The sequence below is a fragment of the Pimephales promelas genome, chromosome 15 (assembly GCF_988280905.1).
Source record: "Pimephales promelas chromosome 15, fPimPro1.hap1.1, whole genome shotgun sequence".
Classification (NCBI taxonomy): domain Eukaryota; kingdom Metazoa; phylum Chordata; class Actinopteri; order Cypriniformes; family Leuciscidae; genus Pimephales; species Pimephales promelas.
Window position 1 is genome coordinate 32,528,845 of NC_142783.1, and position 22,228 is coordinate 32,551,072.

General features: G+C 38.2%; 1 protein-coding gene across 4 annotated transcripts in view; it reads left to right on the forward strand.

The window, feature by feature from the left end:
* alk (ALK receptor tyrosine kinase) overlaps nt 1–22,228 on the forward strand; it is a 419,464-nt gene that overhangs the window by 342,812 nt on the left and 54,424 nt on the right. For all 4 annotated transcript variants that reach the window (XM_039665984.2, XM_089120560.1, XM_089120559.1 and 1 more), the window contains 4 exons: nt 5,496–5,630; nt 5,847–5,947; nt 10,396–10,562; nt 12,223–12,317. In XM_039665984.2, coding sequence (XP_039521918.2) covers nt 5,496–5,630; nt 5,847–5,947; nt 10,396–10,562; nt 12,223–12,317 — 498 coding nt within the window. The remainder of the gene's footprint in view (nt 1–5,495; nt 5,631–5,846; nt 5,948–10,395; nt 10,563–12,222; nt 12,318–22,228) is intronic.

Below are 22,228 nucleotides of genomic sequence, written 5' to 3' on the forward strand. Positions count from 1 at the left end.
ACTCAAACATTGAGTTAAAAATGTAATTAAAAAAAGGTAACCCAATGCTAAGTTTGTCCATATTTGACCCAAAGTTGGGTTAAAACAACCCAGCAAATTTTAGAGTGTATATATAATATAATATAAATTATATATAAATCTATATACAGTATGTACATGAAAATATCTCTATAAAATATATAGAAGCCTGTGTGTATTTATACATGTATAATAATAATTATACACAGTGCACCCACATATATTATGTAAACACAAACTTTTATTTCGGATGCGATTAATCGTTTGACAACCCTAATATATGTATATGAAGAGTTCAGATGCAAAAGCCTCTAAGTGCCATTTAAAATTGTCTTCTAAAATGATCATTTTTATCAAGCTTGTAAATTTAAGTTCAGTAATTTCACTTAAATGGCAATGAAGATTACCTATTAATTGCCATTTAAGTGAAATTACTGAACTTAAATATACAAGCTTGATAAAAACGATCATTTTAGAAGACAATTTCAAATGGCACTTAGAGGCTTTTGCATCTGAACTCTTCATATGTATAAATGATTTATTTGTCTTACGCTTATTAACTTATCTCTTATTTTGGATATAATTAACTATATTTATAGTTTGGAATAATGGCTGAATGTATGGAAGATTGTTTCCTCCTTGGAATAAATTTAATCCCTTTAAATCTTTTTTTAAATCCCACAAATCTGACTTTTAATTATTGTTATAATGTCAGTATTGTGAGATATAAACTTGAGATTCTCACTCTTTTTTCTCTCAATGTCAAGTGTATATCTTGTATATCGCAATTCTGACTTTTTTCCTTGCAATTGCAAGTTTATATCTGCAAATCTGACATTTTTTTTCTATGTACTCGTAATTGTTACTTATAACGTCCAATTCTGACAAAAAAAAAACATTCTCAGAATTGCAATTTATATCTCACAGTTATGACTTTATAGCTTGCAATTGCAAGTTTATATCATGCAATTGCTAACGAAATAGTTAGTCATTGTGTCAGAAAAAAAAAATATTCAGATTTTTTTTTTTTTTTAAGTGGCCGAAACAGGCTGAAACCTTTGAAATAATTTGGCGAATTGATATGGAACTATAATGTTGTCAAGACCTGCCGGGAACTACTTTAGCCATGCTGTTCCCAGAAAATAATTGCACATCTTAGAATGTTCGTCAACCAATTAGATTCAAGCATTCAACAGCCCTGTAGTAGAAATATATACAGTATGGCAGTATATAAATACTATGGTAGTACGGCCAGATTCGTGCACCATGTTACTGCCACGGTACTTTTTGTAAGGATATTGTAAATATTGTATATGCAATTTATTCAACTGTCAAGCCTAATAACATTAGCAGAGCTGAAAATACATGTAAATTAGTGGGATGAGGTGAACATACGTACTTGTGCTTGCTGCATTAGAAGACATTTCCATTCGTTTCACTGAATTGGGAGTTTTAGCAGCATATTTCAGTCACAACATCAGAGCAACATTGTGCTTTTAAACACTTTACCACTGAGCAATTTCAGGTCATATTACATATCTATTTAGCCCATTTTCCTCTGTATTATTAGTTTTTTCAATCTCAATTGCTCTGTCTGATGCCTTCACATTTACCTATCATTCCCTGCTGCTTCATGTGCAGTGGAACTCCTCTTTCCTCAAAGATCTGCTGCTCACACTGTCCTGATCCATGACCATCCCATCCGCCTCGCACCGCAATCTCATCCTGCGTCATTCAAATCGTGCATTTTCATTGTCATCTTTTCTCTCTTTTCCTGTTATTGCTCTCCATGCTAATCCTCACGAGTGTGGTCACGCTGGTCGATGTGTTTACTCTCTCCTGGTTAATGGCGGTGAGTTCAGGGCTGTATCATCTCCCCTCAGCGGATGATTAGCTGATCCTCCCTCACACCTCTCCGATCAATACTGTGCAGAAGCAGTAATCAAATTTCTGTGGGTCCACCTGCAGTGCTTCTGGACCAAAAAGAATGCCAACATTTTGAGATTGAACAAGATTCTGAGTGTTGTTTATTGTTAGAACAAAGCTAAATGTCACTGATTACGCTCCATATGCCACCACATATATTAATATTGATTAGCAAGCTCTTTTTCGAAACTCGTTCAGCACATTTAACTTGCACGACAAGAATGTGTCGTGTCTTTAATAACTTTGTTGCTAAGATGAAAGCGACTTTTGAACACGAGATGAAGAGATCTGCACAGGACACAGTTGTACTAACCCTAAGATTTTCATAAAAGTGATCTCATAAAGTATATCAATAAGATCAGGGTCATATCTTAACCTAAAATCAAAATTATAGCAATAGCAGCATATATCATGTGTTTTGTTTTGTTTTCATTTCATTTTGTCATCTTAACATCCTTGTTCTTTTTTTAAGGTTTAATATTTTGCTTTTCTTTTTATTACGGAGCGCCACACATGACATGCTGGGGAAAAATGCTTTACCCACTAAATATGCATTACTGGAATGCACTTGCTATTTATTTGTTTGTCGATCATTTATTTATGCATTTAAATACAACTCCTTGTTTGTTTATTCATCAATCAATCAATCAATCAATCAATCAATCAATCAAACAATCAAATTGGAAGACCAAAAGATTTAAGATCAGTTCTGTCACAATTCACATACTATCCTTCCTGAATTGTATTTGAAATTAGTTACTAATTTCATTTTTTTTTATTTCATTTTTTTTTTTTTTATTAATTAGGTATTAATTTTTTTTATTAGAATTAGTGTCCCAATAAGTAGTATTATTCCAAAGATAGCCTGGGTGGTCTACTTTTCCCGGGTTGAATCCGAAGTGCAGATCCGTGCACACTCTAACGGCTAATATCGTCCAAAATCCATTTGCACATTGGACGAGGATAGTAATGAGTAACGGTGACAGGATGCACGTAACAAAGCTATCCATTAAAGACACAATTATGACAAAGTAGTATGTCCCAAAGCTTGCCTACTCTTCTGATACACACTCAAAAATATGTACTTTTTCTTCACAAAAACAGTACATACTGTACTTTTCGGGCATAGTATATGCAGGCGAATTGGGACACTATTACTGCCAGATCTTAACAATCTAAAAAAATTCATCTTTCGATTTTTTTTTTTTTTTTTTTTTTTTTTTTTTTAAATAAAATATTGATATAGACGCACAAGGTCTTTAAAAAAAGAGGTTCAGGCAAGGTTGTTTCAGGGAAAAGCATGAATTTGTCAGTTTATACATTTTTTATTGTTCTCTTGAAACAAGGAAAAAATGTCATTTTGTTTTCTTTATTTAATTGACTTCTTTATTTATTAACCAGACTTCTCCCTTAATCACTCTGTGCCCATGAATGCATCCACCGCTTGGAAGCATATCCTTTTAAATGCCTAACTCTGGATTGTATGAACACCTGGAGCAAAGCTTGCAAGTTACATGCTATCAGGCAATCCATCCACTGTAATGCAGTCGATCGCTGGAAGGCAACCGTGTTTCTTCCCCCCGTGTTTCTTAATGAAGGTCAGACACATCCCTGCAGCCCTCCACAGGCTTGAATGAATTGTCTGTTGATGGAATGGCTTCTAATATTGCCTTCCTACACACTTTTTCCCCCATCCTTTCTTTTCCTTTACCTCAAAACAATATCCTCGTCTGCACTCCGAAACCCTCTCCACTACCCTCGTGTGCCTCTTCAGACATTTAAAAATGGTCAAAGACGATTTCTCATCAATGTGTCTAAGCTCTTACGCTGAGGGATAAGATTGCTAGCACATATTTATCTGGTTCCACTTTATTTCGATAGTCTGCTTTTGACATTCTACTAACTATAATTAACTTTGCAACTACATGTAGTCATTAGAGTATTAGTAGTTGACTGTTAGGGTTCGGGTCAGTAGAATAAGTAGCTGCCAAGTTACTTACAGTCAGTATGCTGCTTGTCTGTTGGGGAGCATCAAAATAAAGTGTTAGCAGTTTACTAATACTAACAGTTAGTTGACATGTACACTCAGAAAAAAAAGGAATAAAAGCTGTCTCTGGGGCCATTTCCAGGTGCTAATATGCACATTTTAGGTGCTAATATGTACATTTCATGTGTTAATATGTACATTTTAGGTGCTTATATGTACATTTCAGGTGTTAATATGTACATTTCAGGTGTTAAATTTTAAGTGCTAATATGAACATTTTAGCTGCTAATATTTACATTTCAGGTGATAGTATGTGCATTTTGGGTGCTAATATGTACATTTCATGTGTTAATATGTACATTTCATGTGTTAATATGTACATTTTAGGTGCTTATATGTACATTTCAGGTGTTAATATGTACATTTTAGATGCTAATATGTACATTTTGGGTGCTAATATGTACATTTCAGGTGTTAATATGAACATTTTAGGTGCTAATATTTACATTTCGGGTGCTAATATGTACATTTCATGTGTTAATATGTACATTTCAGGTGCTTATATGTACATTTCAGGTTTTAATATGAACATTTTAGCTGCTAATATTTACATTTCAGGTGATAATATGTACATTTTGGGTGCTAATATGTACATTTCATGTGTTAATATGTACATTTCAGGTGTTAATATGAACATTTTAGATGCTAATATGTACATTTTGGGTGCTAATATGTACATTTCAGGTGTTAATATGAACATTTTAGGTGGTTATATGGACATTTCAGGTGTTAATATGAACATTTTAGGTGCTAATATTTACATTTCGGGTGCTAATATGTACATTTCAGGTGCTTATATGTACATTTCAGGTTTTAATATGAACATTTTAGCTGCTAATATTTACATTTCAGGTGATAATATGTACATTTTGGGTGCTAATATGTACATTTCATGTGTTAATATGTACATTTCAGGTGCTTATATGTACATTTCAGGTTTTAATATGAACATTTTAGATGCTAATATGTACATTTTAGATGCTAATATGTACATTTTGGGTGCTAATATGTACATTTCAGGTGTTAATATGAACATTTAAGGTGGTTATATGGACATTTCAGGTGTTAATATGAACATTTTAGGTGCTAATATTTACATTTTGGGTGCTATGTACATTTCATGTGTTAATATGTACATTTCAGGTGCTTATATGTACATTTCAAGTTTTAATATGAACATTTTAGGTGCTAATATTTACATTTTGGGTGCTAATATGTACATTTCAGGTGTTCATATGTACATTTTAGGTTCTAAGATGCACATTTTAGGTGCTGATATGTACCAATATGCAGCCTTTAGGTATGAAAGTGTATCTTTTGAAAAGGTACAGCCCCAGTGACAGCTTTTGTACCCTTTTTTCTGAGAGTGTAGTTGCAAAGTTACCTATAGTCAGTAGAATGTCTAAAGTGGACTATCAAAATAAAGTGTAGCCTTTATCCTTTTCTTTTTCTCAGGTCTCTCTGTATTCTCAAAATGTCTCATTGTAGTCTCTCACACAACCAGGTCAGTTCCTCAACGGCAGCTATTGCTCGTTCGGGAGAGAGGATTGCAGCTGGCAGCTGGTTCCAGGAAGAGGTCCGCAATGGAGGGCCCATCCGTCCATTCCCCAAGGCATCAGAAGCAGCTGTCCATCACCAGGTGCTCTGCCTAAAGTTCAAGTCTAATCAACAAAAATACTTGCAAGCACAGGGCTAACCGTGAAAAAATGAAAAACAAAGTGAAATTATTCAAGCAGACATGGTTAATAAATCATCTTTATTAAAGATTGACTATAAGCTTTTAACTGGTTATAGTCGGTCTTTCATCATTCCTCTGGGTGGTTTGTTTCATGTCTTTCATCTTTCTGTATGGCAGGGGCCTTGCTGGCCATCGACACTCAGCCCAAAGGTCAGCGAGGGTCAGCGCAGGTGCGAAGCCCGCTTTTCTTCTACCCCCTGCGGAACGCCCCGTGCATGGTAAGAAGACCACGGCGTTTCTGCATTCCTCAATTAACCATAATGCCCAGTATCTTTGTGCAATGGGTCTCTGGATCTCTGAGGAAATGAAGTTCTGAACAGTCTTATTTGCAAATGCATGCATCGATCAGTGCTACACCTACAGAAGTGCTCTGAATATTGATTTGGCTTGAATAGAAGTTAGGATAACCCATCAGGACAGGTAATGGCTGCAGATAAAGGCCCATGTACACTTTATTTTCCACGTTCTGCTTCGTCTCACACAGTCAAGCCTTTCAAAGTATTCTACTTTGGCCTTGAGCGCAAAAAGATGTGATCCCTGTATTGCACACTATCTAGTGGACTTTTTGTTTTTAACTGTATGGCCAAAGTATACTTTGGACTTAAATGAAAAGAGAGAGTATAGTATGTAATGAAAATAATGTACTACTCGTGTTGTTTTTTCGTATATAGCAGTGTATGTACTATAGGTGAAGTGGGAGAAAATATTCTATTTCAGTGCTTTTGCGTTAAAACAGGGGGTTCAAAACCTCCAAGTACCTTCAAATACAAAAAAATGATGATATTATTGTGTTCCTAAAATAAAAATGCAGCTATGCAAAGAATGGTCATGTATACTACAGTATGTGAGAAGAATATTCAATGGATTCACCCTTAAATAAAAGTTAAGCAATCATTTACCCACCCTGATGTTGCCCTTCTTCATGAAAGGAGAATAACAATATAAGATAATTGCCGTGAATAAGCTTTTTAAAAAGACGCAAAAGTATAACAGAATGATGCCATGTGACTTAAGCAAAAAAAAGCAAAAAAAAGTTTGGTGAAAAACAAACCAAGGTCTTGTCTTGGTCTCAACACACACTGGTCTTGGTCTTGACTCGGTCTCTGTTTAGGTGGTCTTGACTACAACACTAGTATAGTTTAATTCATTATTATTTTCTCAAATAGTCCAGTTTCACATGGATGTCCTACATTGTAGTCTTTTTGTCAATTTGGGTAATGTTTCACAGCGTTGATTTGGTTTGAGCCGGTAAGTTGTCAATGTTCAAGGCTATAGGTGACATTTTTAGGTTGCACAATACCTTTAATGGGTTGCTTTTGTAATCGCTACTGGCAAAATGTAGCCCAGTGTCAGGAGGTTATTGTTATACCCGTATTTCGATGTCATTTGAATGTAATTGCATGGAAATTTGGCAACCAAATGTGAAATGTTAATGTCCGTTTTGAAAAATGGAACAAATGCCTGGCTCTCGCCTAGGTGCAAATATTTTGAAAGACTGTCTCTGTATTCGATTCAGAATTCATTGACCCCATCAGTCTGTGGCTCACCGACGAGCATGCTGGGAAAGGTGAATTGCACAACTGCAAAATATTCCTTGAGAATAAAGCACTCAAACACTGAGTTTCAGAAGGAACGGAGGGGTGCAGACTGACAGAGTTGGAGAGGAGAGAGAAACAGTGGGATACAAATTTGAAAGTAAGAAAAAGAGAGAATGTCAGGGAGATTATGGGGTTTAGATAAATATGAATACAGGTGGAGAGGTAGGCGTTGGTTTGAGCTTTATGAGAAGTCTGACTGACAGCTTTTGATAGATGTTGAGGTGAGTGCTTACTCTCGCTTACTCTTGTATGAATGGAGCCCATGCGGTGTGGAGGCACAGTGGGCCGTGACAGCATACTGGACTAAATCCAGACACGAACCAGGACAAAAGATTACGACTGTGATCTCTCCCCCCGAGCCACTTTTCTCAGTGTGACTTCTATAATAGGAGAAGCCTTGCTCCTTTCAACAGCTGGCGTTTTCACAGGCCACTGTAAGTCTTCTGACATAAAGGTCCCTCATAATGGATGAACCTCAGAGCAGATGTGATATAAGCATCTCAATATGCACTAGGTCACACGTATAGTCTCGCAAAACCAGACTTTTAAGGTCGGCATAAAGTCTGGTCCATTTTGCAGCTTAATCTGGCCAAGAACCACCCACTCAGCACGTCTGATTGACATGGTCATTCCATAGACTTAATGGTTTTTATGTACTTTACAAACTTTCTGCTATTTTAGATTTAAAAAAAAAATCTCATTGAATCTCATTTTCTCATTGAGACCAAATAGATGTCCCCACAAGATCACCATTTACTGGTATTATTATGCTTGTGGGAACGTTTGGTGTCCTGGCCTCATTCATTTACATTGTAAGTGCCGAGTCAAAATGCATTTTTGTGGGAATCAATAATATTCCACTGTGCTGGTCTCTTTGATTGGGCTCGATTTGTTTTGAACCCAGAATATTACTTTAATAAATATCGCTTTGAAACCAAAATACAAGAATATATACAGTTCTGGTCAAGGGTATTTAGTGCCCAATTGTCAAAATTTGACTTGGAATGTTTTGCACCTCCTGATACATTTATTAATTTGCATATGCTATCTGCATTGTTTTTGCACCTGGTACACTAAATGAATCATGCAAATCTGAGTGGTGGTGTTGGTTGTGAAGGATCCAGCAGACTTCCATTATCAGATGTACTTTGCAGTATCTCTTGACCACTGCATACCAGGCACTGTACCTCTGGATATGTGCCCATTCTTATGCCTGGTTCAGATTACATGATTTTTTTTTTGTCTGTTACGATAGCCACTGTGTCAGATTACGCATGTTCGGCTCCTAAAATCTTGTCGTGTCGTGGACAAGACACATGTTAGACTACACTTTCCAGTCATCGCATGCCGTCTTTAACGGCGCGCGTGATGTCATCGAGAAGGCGAAACTCGTAGCGAGTGACTTCCTGGATTGCTCGGCATTGCCTTTTCAGCGTGAAAAATGAGTGTGTGAACTGGTTGAATTGCGTGTCTCACGGCCATTGCGTGAGACTTGAGAACCCTGCTCGAAGAGCACAGTCAATCCTCCAAAGAAAACTTGAGGTAAAATATTGTGTTCTTATATATTTTTACTTCTAGTTTTAACGTTAGCACCATCGTCTCTCTTTCGTTTTGTCTTTTTTGAAAGTTGTATATGGAAAAGCTTGTGCTCCTATTGGTCAACCTCGTACATGTGACGGAACCGTCGTGGACGACCGTTAAAAAAATTAAACATGCTAGTCTTTTTGTCGTGATGTCGTGTTTTGTCGCGACGTAGGTTGTCGCCCACTATGACACACTATACGAGATGATACGATCAAATTTTGTGTCCCGACGTCCGTTGTCGTTTACGAATCCCCACGACACCCTACGTCAAACGGATCATGCCAAAATCGGGCTAAAATCGTGTAATCTGAACCAGGCTTTGGGGTCCTACTTAGGGCCTTCAAAAGAGAGAATAAACTGACACTTTGCAAAGTCTGTTATTGTAGCTCCTCTGTAAAAGGCAGCAAATACACATCCCTAAAAGTATTATTCTGGTTGAATACCAACTGTAAGTAACTTTGCAACTACATGTCAACTAACTCGTATTAGGCTATAGTAGACTGCTAGGTTAGGTTTTGGGTTAGTAGAAAGACATGACATGCATATGCAAAGTTTCTTATAGTCAGTAGAATGTGTGTTGAGGAGCATCACAATAAAGATATTAAAGGGTTAGTTCACCCAAAAATGAAAATTCTGTCAGTATTTACTCACCCTCATGTTGTTCCAACCCCGTAAGACCTTCGTTCATCTTCGGAACACAAATTAAGATATTTAAGATATTAAGATCGCTCCTGCATACAGTCCATAGGCTTCTTGAGGGACTGGCTCTTGCTGTCCTCGAAAAGTCATTAAAGACATCGTTAAAATAGTCCAAGTGACTACAGGGGCTCAATCTTAACTTTATCAAACGATGAGAACACTTTTGTGCGCAAAAAAACAACAAAAATAACGAATTTATTTCAACTATTCGTTTATTTCTCCCTCTGCCGCGAGTCAGGTTACTAGTTTAATAGCGTAAGCTTCTGTTATTGTACGTCACACGCATCACACACACATGACCAACGTCGGCCAATAGTGAGCCTACGTGTGACGTAGCTTTACGCAATCACACTACGTTAACTGACTTACAGGCTCATGGAGAAGGAAGTGAATAGTTGAAATAAAGTCGTTATTTTTGTTGTTTTTTTGCGCACAAAAGTGTTCTCGTCGTTTGATGAACTTAAGATTGAGCCCCTGTAGTCACTTGGACTATTTTAACGATGTCTTTAATGACTTTTCGGAGACAGCAAGAGCCAGTCCCTCAAGAAGCCTACGGACTGTATGCAGGAGCGATCTTAATATCTTAAATATCTTAATTTGTGTTCCGAAGATGAACGAAGGTCTTACGGGGTTGGAACAACATGAGGGTGAGTAAATACTGACAGAATTTTCATTTTTGGGTGAACTAACCCTTTAAGCAGACAGTCTACCTAATACTCTAATGAGAGTTAGTTGGCAATGTATAAAGTGTTATACCAAATGTGATTTTGTGATCATTTCTACAGGTCAAGTTCTGGGTGTGTGGATCTTCCAATGGAGTGCTATCTCTCTGGATTATAGAGAACAGCACCGGACCCGAGGGTCAACGGAGTCTCTGGAACTCAACAAGCGAAGCTAATATGGGGAAAGGGTGGAAACTCATTACCCTACCACTCTTCGGTTTGGTGGATCTGTAAGTCTATAGTTACAACCATCAAATGTATGCTGAATATCCTCCACGGTCATGAATTGTAACTTAACAATGGCATAATCAGGTAAACAATGACTGAAATGCTTCTGCTTAAGGAGAATTAATGCAAAATGAAGTTTCAGATACATATGCAAAAGTTTTCACTGACCTTAGAGCAAGCTGTAGACAATTACCTTTGGTTTCTCAAAAAACCCCACACATTTACTCGGATATCTTAATGAATCCCACTGGTGCCGCGTCCCTGCCTATGGGCCGGGCACAGCACCGCACATCCCGTGCTCACCTTCTCACTCTCTCCGGAAGAAAAAAACTGACAGAGGGGAAAAAAAATCAATGAAGAGGTTCACCATTCATCCACACTTTCACTCCAATTAGCAACTGCTCTTGACTTGTGAGAGTAAGGAGGGCCGAGGAAACATCTCTACATGTTTGATTGGAATCTCATCTAACACTCACAAAACCCCCACAATTCCCCACGCCCCAACCTCCACTCTTGTTATCCAGGGTCTCGCTAATTCCAGTCCACAGAGAGCGATTAAAATTTCATTCCTGGCCTCCTTCCCCTTTTCTTGTTGTAGTCCCATTTTTTTTTTAGATTGATCTAAAACTTCAGAGCGTAGCTGCAAAGCTGCATGCCCTATGACCCAAAGAGCCAATTCTCACACATTTATTATCATGGGAGATATTAGGGCAGGGGATAACACTCCTCTCAGGGATTTATTCAGAATCTGATGGCTTACTGTAGCCATAAATGTACATTAGTGGTGGTTTGGAGATACACCTCAGCTAAAGAATGACACCTACATTTTTCTTCTTTGGAACACAAAAGTAGAGGTTTAACAGAACGCCCATTGCGCTGTTTTCCAACAAATGAGAACGTTAAACCTGCAGTGTTGTAAACAAAATTGTCAGTGCATTTTTCAGTCTCCACATAAGTATGGCTTCAGAAGACTAGAGATATAGCGCACAAGTCATAGGGCCAGATTTACTAAACGGTAAATAAGCGAGCAAAATCCCAAAAAGGCGCAGATGGGAGTGGAAACTTTGCGTGATCTACTGATGATGCACACATTAAAGAACAATGCAGCCGAATCATTACCAGAATGAACAACGCAAATTAGCGTCTGGTTTAAGGACATGCTTTCGGGGCGTTAAATAATGACACAGTACCAGTAAATTGACTAGCGCTAACCCTTATAGTTAATCACCTTGCATGATTCATTTAAATACTCTGCTCCCATAAATCTGAAAGGGAAACTTTTTCAAATGCATATGCAATAAGTATCAGCCGCAAAAATAACCCTATCTACACCTTTTCGGTGTTCATTTTTCACTGCATATCTTTAGTAAATCCTGACTGTAGTTCTTTTTTTTTATTATTTGTGCTCTTTTTTGAGCTTGAAAGCCTCAGCACCCATTAGTACATTATTAGTTGAAATGAAAAAGAGCAGCCTGGACATTCTGCTAAACATCTTATTTTTGGTTGGACTGACCAAATAATCTGGTTTGGAATGACATTATGACCATGTTTACAGACATATAATTCCTCTAGTTAATAGCTATCCACTTTCTACTGTGTCTCGGCTTAAAATCTGTTTTCACTCTGTTTAATTGATCTCCCCTTTTCTCTGTCACACTTTAGGTTTTACCTGCAGTTCAGTGCTGATATTTCCTCTAGTGCTGGAATTGCATTTGCTGTGGACAACTTCACTCTGAGCATGGAGTGCTTCCTTGAAAGTGAGTGTTGCATCTTCACTATTTTCATTATCAGCCATTTTCCATCCTGAGATGAGAGAAGTAGCCATTTTAAAAATAAATAAATAAAATAACCATTAACCATCCACGTGGCCGGATCCACCCCCTCCATTCAAGCTCAAATGCAGTTTTTAGGGAGCTGACTTCACCTGAAAAGAACGCTAAGAAACTGCTCTTGATTGTAGCATTAGTTATTTTTATTTTATTAGTGCTATAAGGTGCCTGAAATTGATCCGGTGTGGGTGTATCGTGAGTATATATTGACTGGTTGACTTTTTTTTCTGGTTGACATCAACTTTGTGTTCAGATTCAGGGTAGCTGGTGAATTAATAGAATTGATTCGGTGTGTGTTAGCTTTTATAAATTGAAATCTAAAATGATGCTTTCATGCTTGCCATTACAACCTAAAAATGTATGCAGATGATTGTACAGCGACCTGGAGATTATGTGTCATGTCCAAAAAACATGGTGCTCCTTTGTAAAAAAAAATAAATAACCGTCATGACTAAAATGGCCTCTTGAATTTAAAGTGCCAGTCATCCAGAGAGAATTGTACCTGCACATATTATTTATGTATGTTCAGTTTAATCTGCTTTGCTGTTTATTACTGCTTCTTAATGCAAGTAAACATTGCTGAAATCTAAAACAAACTGTAATTATAGATGTAAATGTTTTAAAATAGCAAAACAAACAACTGTAAAGCCCTTTCCACTGGTATTGTCATGATACTGGAATTTCTCATTTCAATATTCAATACCACAGGGACGGCTGCCATTCATTTCATAATGTTTTGATCATTTCTTTGATAATGCAATTGCTTACACACGGCACAAGGAGGCTGTATCTGAAAGTTTGAACTACATTCAATCGCCAGTAATAAAATAAGAACAAATTGCAAATGGTAGCACACATAAATTCAATAAAATACAGAGACTAATGAAATAAACAGGGCTTTAAGTTGTTCAGGTCGGTCTAATATTTAATAACATGGAGCCATCAGAATGAGAACATGGATCCATCATGCCTTGTTACCACTGTGCAGGCTGGTGGTGGTGGTGTAATGGTGTTGGGGATGTTTTCTTGGCACACTTTAGGCCCCTTAGTGCCAATTAGGCATCGTTTAAATGCCACGGCCTACCTGAGCATCCTCTGATGGCTACTTCCAGCAGGATAATGCAACATGTCACAAAGCTCGAATCATTTCAAATTGGTTTCTTGAACATGACAATGAGTTGACTGTACTAAAATGGCCCCCACAGTCACCAGATCTCAACCCAATAGAGCATCTTTGGGATGTGGTGGAACGGGAGCTTCATGCCCTGGATGTGCATCCCACAAATCTTCATTAACTGCAAGATACTTTTCTATCAATATGGGCCAACATTTGTAAAGAATGCTTTCAGCACCTTGTTGAATCAATCCCACGTATAAATAACCCAGACAGCAAACTGACATTGAATCAACGTGGAAACGACGTCTCTCATGACATTGAAACAACGTTGATTTTGCTCATCGAATTAACGTTGAACCAACGTCAGACGCGGCATTCTTCAAAGCTAAATGAAAATCGAAAATTGGTTTGCTTTCATAACGTTGAAACAACGCGTTGATTTCAAGTTGATTTTCCGTTAGTTTTGAAAGAATGACGCGTCTGACGTTGGTTCAACGTTAATTCGATGAGCAAAACAATGTCAGATCAACGTTGTTTCTATGTCATATTTCCACGTTGATTCAATGTCAGTTTGCTATCTGGGAAGGCAGTTCTGAAGGCGAAAGGGGGTCAAACACAGTATTAGTATGGTAATCCTAATAATACTTTAGGTGAGAGTATATCTATATTCTTGACAAATCTTCTTCTTTGACAACTGCTTCTTGCACTGTTGCCAGGGTCTAAACATTTTGGATCTTCAAATGAAGATGAATTCATTGTGTGATGTAACAACTCAAAGCCATGGATGTAGTTCAAGCCTGATTTTTTCATACAAATCACTGACTGTTGAAGCTGGAACCAGCTCTTCACACAGCGACTCAGACGCACGTTAACTGAGATGTCGGTCACTGATGAGACAAGAATGACAAGACCTTTTAGCCAGTACTAAGACGACAAGAAAAGCATCCACTCGAGTTCCACATTTTGATTGTGCTGGAAATTGTGAGCCGTCTGAAAGGGCTCTTAAGACGGATTTGAAGGAGATCAGCACAGGATATTGCACAGCTGGGAAAAGAACAGGAATGGGAATCATTAATGCAAACCTCTTGGATTAAACAGGATAAGATCTTTTATTTGTTGGCCTTATGGTGTCTCGCTTTTTCTCCGCGCGAGCCAATGTATTTATTTACTTCAGCTTTTGGCATTTGGAATCTACTTGGCGCTGACTTTATCATACATTTGGCCTTCTAGACCCTGGCAACAGTGCGAGAAGAAGTCTGTTACTTCCCAGAAGGAGTGGATAGGGCTTTACAGTTGTTTGTTGTGCTGTTTAAAACATATTCATTTATAATTCCAGTTTGTTGTAGCTTTCAGCAATGTTTCCTTGCATTAAGGACCAGTAATACACAGCAAAGCAGACAGCTTAACCTGAACATACATAAATAATATGTGCAAGACTAATTCTCTCTTGATGCCTGGCACTTTGATCCTCACTGTGTGATGATTTGAAAGCATCATTAGACATGATGAGATGGATATCTTTGTAAGATCTGAGTCTTAATCCCTCTCCGTTGGCGTGAGAGAGAGGGCCACTGATGTTGAATAGCTCACTTGGTCCATGAAATATTTGCCCAGCAATTTGTATCTGACGCCATTTTCTGCCACACATCGATTTGATGCGGCTGCCATTTGTTCCATCCTTTCTGCCATTTCCCTTTTTGATGACACTTGGGAATGTGTGGGTTATATATTATGCCCTCGTTCCATGACTAAATTAATAATTAATATTATAGCTATACATCATCACACTGGTGTTTGCGGTACCCATCCAGCAGTGTTTCCTAGGGTACGCAGTGTGCATCATTGGCATGACTGATTTGTTTAAAATGTAATTGTTTAATTTTTGTATTATTATTATTATTATGATCCACATAACATGCTTGTCAGTTCCCATAGGAAAGATAAATCACTTAAGATCAATTGTTTTTTCCTAGACAGCAAGGAGATAAAATGGATGAATTTGAGGTTTTTCTTTAGTGAAAAACGCTGTATTAATCTGACGTCGGTCTCCCCCAGAATTTCAGAAAAAATCTAATCTCAGTGTCATAAATTGTGCTCAGGTTGGCAAAGATACCAAAAATGTGCAATAGAACGGTAAAGTTTTATGTTAACATTAGTTATTGCAGTAGTTAACATCGAAAAACAAATAGACAGTGGCAAAGCATTACAAATAACATGATGCTTATTGTAGTTCTAGTCTTAATGTGAGCATTTACTCATCTCACTTGCACAAAAAAGATTCAGAAAACCTCAAAAGAAATAAAGACAGTGTAATGCAATATACTTTATGTATTAAATCTCACTTTATTTATCAATATCTTTGCTGCTGTCTTCCAATGATCCAATTCAGCCATATAATAACAGGGTTTCCGCGGGGCATTAAAAAGCATTAAAAGTCATTAAATGGATTTTGCGAAAATTAAGGCCTTAAAAGGCATTAAAAAGCATTAAATTTGATTCTTACAGGCATTAATTTTTTTTTATAGTTTTGAAGAGAATTTTATACAAATTTATTTGAATATAGCCTTCATAATTAAAAATTTGTATTTGCGCTCGCAAAATATGTACGTTAGTATCGAATGTAAAAAATAGGTTAGTATGATAAACACGCGGAACCATTTTGGTAATTGCTTCCGGCCGGGGCAAAATTGCCGTGATTCAGAGGTGACGCGGGCATTTTGCACAGCAGTGGACACGGACAGGTCTGAAACTACTGAAAAATGGGAAAGTGCAAATTTCAGCAGAAGTGGCTGGAAAATGAAGATTTCAAGACATGGTTGCAGCCCGTTGCTGGTAAACATTATGAAGGATTTTGCCACGTTTGCAAAAAAAGGATTTAAGTTGGGGACAATGGGCGTCGGCGCCGTAAAATCACACATGCAGTGTGACGGCCACAAATCGGCGCTAAGAGTCAAACAGCAATCAACGTTGCCTAATTACTTTGGACAGAAAAACATGACATTTGTGTTTCACTTTTCGTTTTTATTGCTAGAGTAATGGTGCGTTCACATACTATGGAAATCCAACACAAGCTATCCGGTCATGACAGAGTTCAGTTAACAGAGTTGAAATGCTAACTTCTTGGTAAATTCGGGAGAAATTTACTGCCGCAAGTAAACCAAATGTAATAAAATAAACACCTCAATCTATATTTTCAACGTTTTCTTTATAGAAGCTTGAAGGACTAAACTAGCCCAAAATCTCAAAACTGATCATTGCATGAAAAATCGATGTTTTTGCCTGCCGTGTCTCGTCTTAAACTAAATATCAAAATATTTTTCTAAGGAGAAACGCATGGTAATGCTTAAATCAAATATTTTAACATGTTAATTCATTACAATTCAGTTAAAGCTGGACAAATGCTCAAAGCCTGAGCTTTAAAACTCAAATCTGTAGGACAGTGGCCTGGAAGACTCGAGGACTGCAGCTGAAAAGCCCTGGTTTCGTGAGCTGGTAACCAGAAATCTGCTTTTATCCGCACAAATCACAAGATCTATGATCCTTCAACATTGTTTCATGGTGCAACGCTCTGAGCCCTTGGGTGGTCCAATTGGACTGCCACTAATGAGCTTGTGATGTCATTCTAAAAAGTGCATGAACAAATTTATGCAATGTCATGTGGCGATAAATAAACCATTCTGTTGCTTTGTGTGTTTCCTGTAAGAGCAGTAACTTCGTCTTACTGGTCTCCAGTTGAAACAGATGGCACCGGATTCATATTGGGGGTGTTTACCTCTATTTCCCGGCTTTGGCACGGTGGCAGGCGGGCTTATCCTGTTTTTATTCGTTTTCTCTTCGGAACAGGGAGTCATATCAATACGAGAATTTGCATGCCTACCCACAGTGGCAGTCTGTGATGGAACAGTAAAATAAAAAGTAAAAAAGTCTGTCAGGGAAGTCATATTAGTTTTTTTTTGGATTCAGTCTACGGCACTACCTGTGGTGCCCAAAACTCGTAAAAATCACCCAGCGCTGCTTTTATGACGGTGCCAGCTGCTCGGCGATGGTTTGGCGTTTCCCCAACGAGCGCTTTTTCGACAACATAAGTGGAGTGCTCCGATGTATTATTGGTGCCAGATATGCTATTTAAATGGAGATATTGACATTCTGAAATGTAGACAAAGGGAGAGAAAGAATGGTTATGTTGCTATGTTCAGCTCAGATTTGTCCCAGTCTTAAACATAAGATTTACTTTTTGTTTAATGAACCTTTCTTGGCTTTAGGGCAACTTACTGTATGTCAAGAGTACAAGCTTATAGTTTGAACTCAATCAACCATTTTCTGAAAAAAAAAAAAAAATCAAGCCTCAAGCTGAAATATTATGAATGTATCTGGCAGCTGGAGTCAGATATTATCTGGTCCAGTGAGAATTGCTCTGAATTCTGACTGAAAACCTAGTTCAAGCTAATGTAAATGTGTTTTGAGTGTTACATGTGTGTGTGTGTGTTCTAGTTCCTTCAATTTATTTCCATTCCAGGTTTAGCGGTGCCAAAAATGACTTAAGCCTCAATAATAATAAAAAAAACTGCATTAGATATCAATCCAAATTGCATTGAATAGCAAATAGCATATATTAAAAAAATATTGTATAGTTTTATTCAATTAATGCACCTTCTTTGTAATGTAAGACCGGGTATGGACATTTAGATAAATAACTGGTTGCTCCGATTGTGCAGAGTGAACGGACTTCATTCATTAACAACATTTCCAGACCACTTTTTTATTTGAGATTTTGTCATATAATCCAATGAAATCAATCTTAAAGTGTGGCTTAAAGGGAGCCATTTAGCATTAAGCTTTGTATTAGTAGAAAACCTGTAGTATTTTCAAATTACCATGCTTTCCACCCTCATATCCCCCTGAGATGAGAGATTTATGTATTTTTTGTTTGGAAAAGAAATCGGAGGGTTTTGTTGTCCAGAGACTAAAGACTACAGTCAGTAGTCGGGTCTGTCCTGCATGTCCTCAACCCGCCCATAGAGGGTGATCTCACTCACAGAATGAACACATAGTGTCGGCCATCTTTTATTGCAAGCTAAGCTAGTAGGCTCTTGTTCTGTGGAGAAAGCTGAGTATCCTCTTTTTCCTGAACATGTCTGCCTGTCGATGTCCGGGATTCAGCTTTTTCTTTCTGCAGTCGCCATTCATTGTTTACATGCACAGCTTTTGTTTCAATTTAACTGAATTCATTCCGATTGGTGAATCTGAATGTAGTGTTTACATGAACGCTAAACAAGTGATCGGTTGATGTGTGTTTTAACATTGCTAAGAAAATTCCCGCTCCTCCGTGAGAGATACGAGACCGGTGCGTCTCACAGGTGTCGCTCATCGGTAATCACGCCACCGGCCTCGCGTTGTTCTCCCGCGGCCCTCACTCGTCCCGCTCGCCACAGTAAACACGATGAACGGCGACTGTAGAACGCAAAAAGCCCAATCCCGAACATTTTGGGCGATCTCGACATTTTCACATTTTCGGGCAGACTCATCACGGAGACTCACTAGTAGCCTAGACTTGTTGTTTAACTACTGCGCTCTGTTACCGGTAGGCATGGCCTCCTAAGGCAGCGCAGCAAGTGCATTCTGGGAGTTGTTGTCTTTCATCCACATAAGCCAAAAATACATTTTGTGGCTTTTCTCAGTCTAGAATTCACTCCAAATTCAAAAGTAATTTCATATTTCTTCTACATAAATGACCCATTTTAAATATGCATTCATCTTCCCAGAGGTGAAGTATCCCTTTAAGGTTTTAAATACTTTTTAGAGCTTACAAATATGTAGGTGCAAATTCTATTCTAGCCTACAATTGTGTCAAGAGAATTGTGCAAGTCTGCACCATTTGATTTATCGTTCTCCCTGCAGCACTGCAATAAGTGCTGCTATATAAACTACAAAGCACACATTTAAAAGTTCTCATCTGACATCCCCCTTAAGATAAACTGACACTGGGCAGAAAAGCCCTCTGACATCTAGCTTCATCATTTAGGATATGATATTGGAATACTAACACATGCCATGCCCTTACACATCCTTATAATGTGAGCCTTGGTAAGTGTGACATTCACAGTATCATTAGCCTCCATTGCACCCATCAATAACACATCTGAGATGGGCAAAAAAACGGTGAGGTCTTGAAGAGATCAATGTTCAAAAATACACAAATTAAGAAATTTTTACATGAAACCTGAGAGGTTCCTGTCCAACCATTGAATATCCAGGTAACCAAAATTTAGAATATCCAAAAATGCGCATCACACACAGCTTTTATATTTACCATATGTGATGTTATCTATGTGTGTGTGCTGGTCATCGTTTAGATTAACACAGTCTCATCCCAAAAAGTCATATAACTGACGTTTTGGGACGTATTTTGACCATACGTCAATATCCGCCTTTTTAGGGCCCCCTTAAACGTCGGTAGATGGCGATCCCGGGCCGTCATACAACTGACGCTTTACCTTTAACGTCAGTCAGGTGACAGGTTAGGTTTAGGGTTAGGTTTAGGTCTGGGGTAGAGTTAGGATCCCATAACCTCATCTACCGACGTTTAAGGGGGCCATCATATCTCTTCACAAGACTTCAAGTTTGGTAGACTTCTAATGGAGGGACAAAAACCTCTCAGGTCTCACTAAAAATATCTTAATTTGTTTTTTTGAAGATTAACCTATAGTCTTATGGGTTTGGAATGACATTAGAGCATTTAACGGATTACAGAATTTTATTTATTTATATATATATATTTTTTTTGGTGAACTATGCTGTTAAATGTCCGTATGCTTTAGGATTTGGATTATCATTGACACCATTCAAGTATCTTAACTGTCCAATTGGATATGGAGACATATTGAAGTATTTGAAGAGCGATGACTAAGCTTTTTTCTGATTGTCCTGGCAGATTTGGAAAACTGCTGAGTGACATTTTTCCCTAGAGCAAAGGATTATTCTTCCACAGTTCAAGAACTCTCGCTTTGACCACCCGCCAAAAATTGTCTACCGCAGTGTGTGTGCTGCTGCAGTCAAACTACCCGTCACTTATCCACAGTGGATGTAAAACACATATGAATAATCAGAGCAATGCCTTGTGGTTACAACTCATGCATATTATGGGTAATGGGTAAAGTCGCATATCATATCATTTTTGGAAGCAAAATGTAGAATGCAATTTTTAGGGGCCAAGCACCGAAGGTGCGGAGGCACCTATTGTATCTGTGCCGGTTCTTATTATTAGGGGCCAAGCACCGAAGGTGCGGAGGCACCTATTGTATCTGTGCCGGTTCTTATTATTATTATTATTATTAGGGGCCAAGCACCGAAGGTGCGGAGGCACCTATTGTATCTGTGCCGGTTCTTATTATTATTATTATTATTATTCTTCTTCCGACTGGGCGTCTATGACAGCCCATAGACCGGTTTGCGGGAAAGTTGTTTTGGTTTGACATTCTGATAGAGGACAGTCCCAACTTTAAATACACCAATTTTGGTGTCTCTAACTCATTCCCTCTAGCGCCACCAACTGTCCAAAGTTGCACTATTATTATGCTAATAACTTTTGAACCGTAAGGCCTATCAACAAAATTCTTTTTTCTTCTTGTTCCTGAGCTCATGCTGATTCGATCGCACCCTATGACGTCATTTTCCGTCATAAAAAAATGGCCGCCATTTTGAATTTTCCAAAAAACCTACTTTTGCGAACTCGTCCTAGACGGTTTGTCCGATTTTCACCAAAATCGCACCGGATCATCTCCAGGCAGTGCTGACAAAAAGTTATGGAATTCAAGATGATTCGAAGAACCGTTTTCGATAAACGCGCAAACTAATTTTACGTAGCGCTTGCAAAAACAGACGTGAGGCTGTATCTCCGCAACGCTTCATCCTATTCAGACCAAACTTGGTACGTGTCATCACAAGCATGACCTGAGGCTACGTGCAGCGTTTCGGCGCAGCGCCACCTAGTGGTCCAGAGATATGAAAAATGGCTATTTTTGCTCGTAACTTCTGAACGGTTTGTCCAAAAATCATAAACTTCATCTCGTTAGATTCAGGGCGTCATGCCGAGTCGACTGATATGCAATTTTCCCAGATCGGCCATTTTGGCTGTCGGCCATTTTGAATTATGTGCTAAAATGCTGTATTTTTTGAACGCATGAACGAATTGTTACGAAACTCGGTATGGGTCATCAGTACGATGCCCTGAAGGAGCCTGAGAAGTTTCGAAACAGCGCCACCTAGTGGTGAATTTCTTTTTTCAAACGCTTATAACTTTGGGTGTGGTACACTTATTTTCACGGGAGTCATCTTTTTGAGTTCCTGAATCGTTGCCGAGTCCAACGATACTAAACATGCTGGGTTTCGTCTTACGGTTGGTGTAGCGTAGCGATTTAGCGCGGAAAAAACACTTGGCGATATCTTTAAAACCGCTGTTCCGATCGAGACGAAACCACCGCCAGAAACACGGAATCATAGCTTGTTAACTATACGCTAATGCCCAAATGCGAAAATATTGATAGTAAGGGGTAGTAAAATTCAAACAAAGTCATGTGTCAGTCATTTTTTACGTGTTTTTTCATATAAATGTTTATAACTCGGAAGTGAATTGAGATATTTGCACCAAAATTGACACACATATGTATGGGGTCACTCTGAGGACACATAAAAAAAATTGTGGGACTGAGCCTCTTGGTGGCGC